At 55.6% G+C, this 5,444-nt stretch overlaps 1 protein-coding gene across 1 annotated transcript; it reads left to right on the top strand.

Annotated features, from left to right (window-relative positions):
• Positions 1-3,631: 3,631 nt before the first annotated feature.
• On the top strand, positions 3,632-5,402 carry CIMIP3 (ciliary microtubule inner protein 3). Its single transcript, XM_060111444.1, has 3 exons — positions 3,632-3,688; positions 3,848-3,970; positions 4,846-5,402. The coding sequence occupies exons 1-3, from the start codon at positions 3,632-3,634 to the stop codon at positions 5,173-5,175; spliced, it is 510 nt and encodes a 169-aa protein (XP_059967427.1). The 3' UTR covers positions 5,176-5,402.
• Positions 5,403-5,444: the final 42 nt, after the last annotated feature.

The following is a 5,444-nucleotide window of genomic DNA, read 5'->3' as shown; positions in this document are numbered from 1 at the left end:
TATCTAAAAGGCCTTGGTGGAAGTCATAGAGGGAGGGGGTCAGATTCCTTCTTTTGGCTCTAACTCAAAACCCAATTGAAACAGGGTAGTGAGATTCAGAAGGGAGGGAAGGGGCTGGTGGGACCCTCTCCTTGCCCTTTAAGCTTCATTGCCCCACCCCCATCCCCCATAGAACAGGAGGAATGGGAGGCTTAAGGCTGCAGGAAGCAGATAGGGGAGATGGGGATCTTCCTTCAACCGCTAAACCAGTTTTCTCAACCTTGGTACTCACTACGGACCTTGTGAGCCGATCATTCTTTGCGGGGCTTGGGGGTGGGGATGTGTGGCTGTGTGCTGACCTGTGCAGTGTGGGATGTTTAGCAGCGTCCTGGCCTCTGGACACCAGTAGCACCCCCAGTAGTGATCACCAAAAATGCCTCCCGGCATTGCCAACTGTCCCCTGGGAGCGGGGAATATACCCAGTTGTGAACCACTTCTCTAGTCACACACACACACACACACACACACACACACACACGCTGTGCCTTTGACAGGGAGGATCTCTTGAGAGGAGAGGAGATGGTTAAATGAAACCAGATGTTAACCTGGAAAATATGCAGTCGGGCCCCACCCTCCCTCCAGAGCTGGCCGGATGGGGTGTTCTCAGCCCTCTGAGCTTAGTCGCCTGGAGCCTGGCTGGGCCCCGGGAAGGGGCAGGGCAAGGCTGGGACTGCCTGGGCCTCCTCCTCCCCCTCCCCTCCCCTCCCCTCCCCTCCCCCTCCTTCTCCCCCTCCCCCATCCACCTCCTCTTCCACTCCCCCCCTCCTCCTTTCTCTCTTCCTCCTCCCTCTCCCCTTCCCCGGGGCTGTCCCTCTGCCCCGGCTTCTGTGTGGGTCTCGTCCCTGGATGTCCTGGGGGTCCTGGGTCCCCCTAACCAGGGCCCCAAGTGTAGGGGCAGCAGCAGCAGCTGGGGCATAACTGACGGGAGACTCAGGGCCTGGGCTGGGGTGGAGAGGGAGGGGAAGATTCAAATCCTGGTTCCTGCACTAACTGGTCACTAGTCCTGCGACTTCTTCAAGGTTCTTACACGCCACTCACTAACCGTGTGAACTTAGGCAAAGTTTAGGTTCCTCTGAGCCTCAGTTTCTGCATTTGAAAGATGGGGGTAACATCTCAAAATGGCTCTTCGGGGTTTTCGCAGAGCTGAGTGGTTAGCACTTGGTAGATCCTCAATCCTGTTAGCAAAGAACGTTGCCCTTCCCCCTGTAGGAAGATCCCCACCCACCAACACTTCCAAAAGCACATGCCTCTGTCACCCCTCACACCAGCTCCCGAGCCTCAGGTGCAGGGTCCAGGTGGCCAAGACTGCTGGGGAGCAGGGGCTGGTAGGGGTGGGGCCTCTGCAGTTCCTTCCCCTCTGTGGCCACAGGATGAGCCTTCCCGTGGTGTCAGGAGGACCAGAATCTCAGAATCATGCTTCTTTTTAGGGGGGGCGGCTGTGTTGGGTCCTTGTTGCTGCGTGCAGGCTTTCTCTAGTTGTGGCGAGCGGGAGCTACTCTTCGTTCCAGTGCACGGTGTTCTCACTGTGGTGGCTTCTCTTGTTTCAGAGCATGGGCTCTAGGCACGCGGGCTTCAGTAGTTGTGGCCCAGGGGCTTAGTTGCTCCGCGGCATGTGGGATCTTCCTGGATCAGGGCTCGAACCCATGTCCCCCGAGTTGGCAGGCAGATTCTTAACCACTGCGCCACCAGGGAAGTCCCCAGAATCATGCTTAACATGGGAAAAACCCAAGCCGCTTCTGTGGCCCAGGTAAGGAAAATTCTGCAGGGCCAGGCCGTCAGCCTCAACACTGAGGATATAGAACTTGTCATGGACTCTACATCAGTGATTCTCACTGCCCTCAGGAGGCACTGGCAATGCGAGAGACATTCTTGGCTGTCACAGTTGGGAGCGGGGCTACTGGCATCTAGTGGGCAGAGGCCAGAGCTGATGCTAAACATCCTTCATTGAAGGACAGCCCCACCGCAAAGATTTATCCAGCCCAAAGTGTCAATGGTGCCGAGACCTAGGAACCCTGCTCCCCAGGGCTTCATATTTGTGTTCATATGTGTAGTGTCTTTGTTACTTCCACACCCAGAGCCTGGTTTACAAGAGGAGCTCAGGAATAGTTTTGCATGCAAGGATGGAGCAACGGATGTCCCGTCCTCAGCGGCACTAAGAGATAATTCATAGAATAAACCTCACACTCGCGGTGTGTCATCCTGTCTGTGCAGGGTCCACAGACCCAGAACCAAAATCCAGCATTCAAAACCCCAGAGTGTCCCTGCCAAACTGAGGCACTGGGCTGCCCTCTCTCACCAGTGAGCCTGAGGGCTAGGGAGGGGCCGCCTTGACTGCTTGCCTGCCGCCCAGCACCCCGGCAAGGGCTCAGCAAGGTGACAGAATGAGGACAGAAATGATCGGCAGGCCCTGCCCCACAGTGCTGTGGATATGGCAGTACACGCTGGGGAGTACAGGGTGTGGTCCCTGGGGTCAGCCAGGCCTGGGTTCCCATTGCAGCCTGGCTCCTTACCAGCCACGTAACCCTCAACATGGGAATAACCTCCTTATTTCAGTTTTCTCAATTACAAATGGGGCTAATAATATACCTTCCTTAAAGGGTTAATGTGAGGATTCACAGAGAAAATCCACTTAAAGAGTTTGGCGCAGGGCTCCTAAATGGCGGTGAAAAACGATCGTGGATTATCACTGTCATGCCTCATTTCCGGTGCTTGCCCCTCTGCTTGTAATCCTGCCTCCCAAGGCTGAGCCTGGACGAGTCTGGGAAGGCTGCCGATGGCTCGTGCACCCGTCCCTCTCTCCAGCTTGTCTCTGTGCCAGCACTGGGTTAAGCCCCAGGGACACAGGTGAATAGGATGTGGTCCTGACTGCTGGGAGCAGTTTACGGGCTGTTGGGACATTAGCAAGAGCCCGGAAGGACCACAATTTGGGATTAAGATGAGGCAAGCACAGCAAAATAGGGCGCAAAATATTGTACGGAAGCCACTCACCAAGCCCTTGCACGAGTCTGAGTGTGAGTACCTCCTTAAAATGTACACCCTTGCCTCACCCTAGTCCCAGCCCAGCAAAGGACCACATCCCAAGAGGAGGGCCTGAAGGCCCAGAGGAGGGTGAGATGGGGGCAGAGACTGCAGCATCTGAGGCTTCCTGGAGGAGGTGTCATGAGGGCTGCTGGCTTGGAAGGATAGGGAGAATTTTGAAGTGCAAAGCTGAGGGCACATATAGTGCTGGGTAGGAAACTATGGGAGCAGAGACTGCCTTGGAGAAAAGCCCTGGGCAAGTCTGAGTTGGGCAAATAGTTTGTAAATTAAATGCAAAAGAATGTACATTACGACTTGGGTATAGGGGGTTTCTTTTGTTAGAAGGCAGGGGTTCAGCTTCTAGTAGCTCTGCAGCTAGGGATTCCCTCCCAGTTCCCTGGGGCCTCAGCAGAGAGAAGATGGGTTCCCCTGAGATTTGTAGCCTGGGGGAGTGCGACAGAGCCGCCTGACACTCAGGCGTCTCATCCTTTGGGTTGGACCGTCACGGCTATGAAGATCCCTAGTGAAGGGCATCCAGTAGCTGGGAGATCGTGTGGGGAGTTCAAAGGTAAGTATGACGATTCGGTCACAGGATGGCCAAGGCGTGTGGTGGACAGAGGAGCCGATAAATGTCAGTACCATGTGCTAGAGGTGGCCACGGGGCCCTCCTAGGAGGGTGGACCTCCATACCCAATCAACCAAGAGTGGTTAAGTAGAGCAGGCATTGTTGGGTAGAAGACACACTCTGTAACAATGAGAGGTTACTTAGAATGGGCTGGCTGGCTGGAAGGCCAGCAACCCCTTACTGGAATCCAATTCTGTTGAACCAATAGTTATTGAGTGCTCACTCAATGCCTTGGTCTGGAGTAAGAGAAGGAATAGGATTTTAGAGGCTGCTATGTCAAGGGTAAGGGTAAGAGAGCACTGCTTTTTAAGGGGCTCAGGGCTGAACAGGAAAGAGTTTCCCTGATGGGTGGGAGTGAGGACACACTAGTCTGGGGGGACAGCCTGAGCTAAGACGTGACGCCTGGAAGGACCAGGTGTGACCAGGAAGTCACAGGCAGACCGTGTGGCTAGAATACAGGATTGGGGAAGCCCTGTCCTTACAGGTCTTGCCTTCCAGGCTGGGGGCCTTGGCTTTTATTTTCTGGGCAGCATAGAGCAAAAGTTGCTTTAAGGACAAGCCATACGTTCTCGCCATTAATATAGAAAGATTAATTCGGTGTGTGTGTGAAGCGCAGGCTGAAAAGGCAAGAGATGAGGAAGCAGAAGCCTTGGTAGAAAGCTGGAGTAACCCTGTGGGAGAGGGGATGGATGCCTGATGGAGCGCTGGCAGAGGACAGGGAGAGGAGGATGTGGGGGACATTGATGGACAGACTGGATGCATGGGAAAGTAGTTCCCTGGTGGCCTAGTGTTTGGTTCAATCCCTGGTTGGGGACCTAAGATCCTGCAAGCCGGCGGTGTAGCCAAAAAAAAAAAAAAGACTGGATGCAGGGGGAAGGGGCAGGGGCTGGGGGTGGTTTGAGGAATAACTCCCAGGTGCCAAGCCTCTGAGCTGGCCTATGTCTTTAAGAAGCAAACTGAGGTCTGTAGAAGCAGGGTCAGGTCAGTGAACCTTGAAGGCCTTTCCCTGCCTGGTGGTGTCTGGCTCCAGGGCCAGCAGAGCTCCAGGGCGGCTCTGTGGGCTTCTGACCAGTGGCCCTGTCCCCACCCTCCTGCCTCTGGCCCTCGCGGTCAAAGTCCTGGTGTCCGATGCGCCAGCTCTCCCCTTCTTTCCTTCCTCCCAGGACTCACAGAAACCCTCAGTACTCAGCCATGGGCCGAAGACGCCATCAGGCAAAAAGGTGAAGGCTCCACACTGTCCCCTGTCCCGGTCGTGGAAGCAGGACCATGAACAGACTCTGGCGGCGGCCTATGTACCGGTGTTGGTGGACCCCAGGGGGCAGAACCCGGACAAGTTCAGGCTCAGTTTCTACACCTCCCAGTACTCCAACACCCTGAACCCCTTCTACACCTTGCAGAAGCCTACCTGCGGCTGCCTGTACAGCCGGGACACCGACCACACCCGCAAGAACTTCGACGTGCCTCCTGCCAACCTGGTCTCGTGGCGCTCGTAGGCCTGTGCCAGTCAGAAGCCCCCTACCCTGCACCCTCACCCCCATGATCCTGGGTCCCAGAGGGGAAGGGCTGCTCCCTCCTGGAGGAGCAGAAAGTGCCTGGGCTAGGACGGCTGTGCCCTGCCCACTGTCAACAATGGCAAAGGGAGGTCTCACTTCTCAGCAGCAATTAAAGTTTGTCCTTCCTTTCCCTGGCATCTGAATGGGTGGCCATGTGTGGGTAGACTGAGGCCACAGGGGTGTCATAAGCAACGTTATGTCCAGAGGTG

Source organism: Mesoplodon densirostris, chromosome 10 (assembly GCF_025265405.1).
Source record: "Mesoplodon densirostris isolate mMesDen1 chromosome 10, mMesDen1 primary haplotype, whole genome shotgun sequence".
Lineage (NCBI taxonomy): Eukaryota > Metazoa > Chordata > Mammalia > Artiodactyla > Ziphiidae > Mesoplodon > Mesoplodon densirostris.
This window is presented reverse-complemented; position numbering and strand designations above follow the sequence as displayed.

What these genes read in the sequence shown, in the direction of transcription:
- CIMIP3 (XM_060111444.1), top strand. Translation starts at nt 3,632, where the DNA reads ATGACGATTCGGTCACAGGATGGCCAAGGCGTGTGGTGGACAGAGGAG. An exon ending in GGACAGAGGAGCCGATAAAT is followed by an intron (nt 3,689 to 3,847) that starts GTCAGTACCATG and finishes GCTGGCTGGAAG; the next exon opens with GCCAGCAACCCCTTACTGGA. An exon ending in CTGCTATGTCAAGGGTAAGG is followed by an intron (nt 3,971 to 4,845) that starts GTAAGAGAGCAC and finishes CCTTCCTCCCAG; the next exon opens with GACTCACAGAAACCCTCAGT.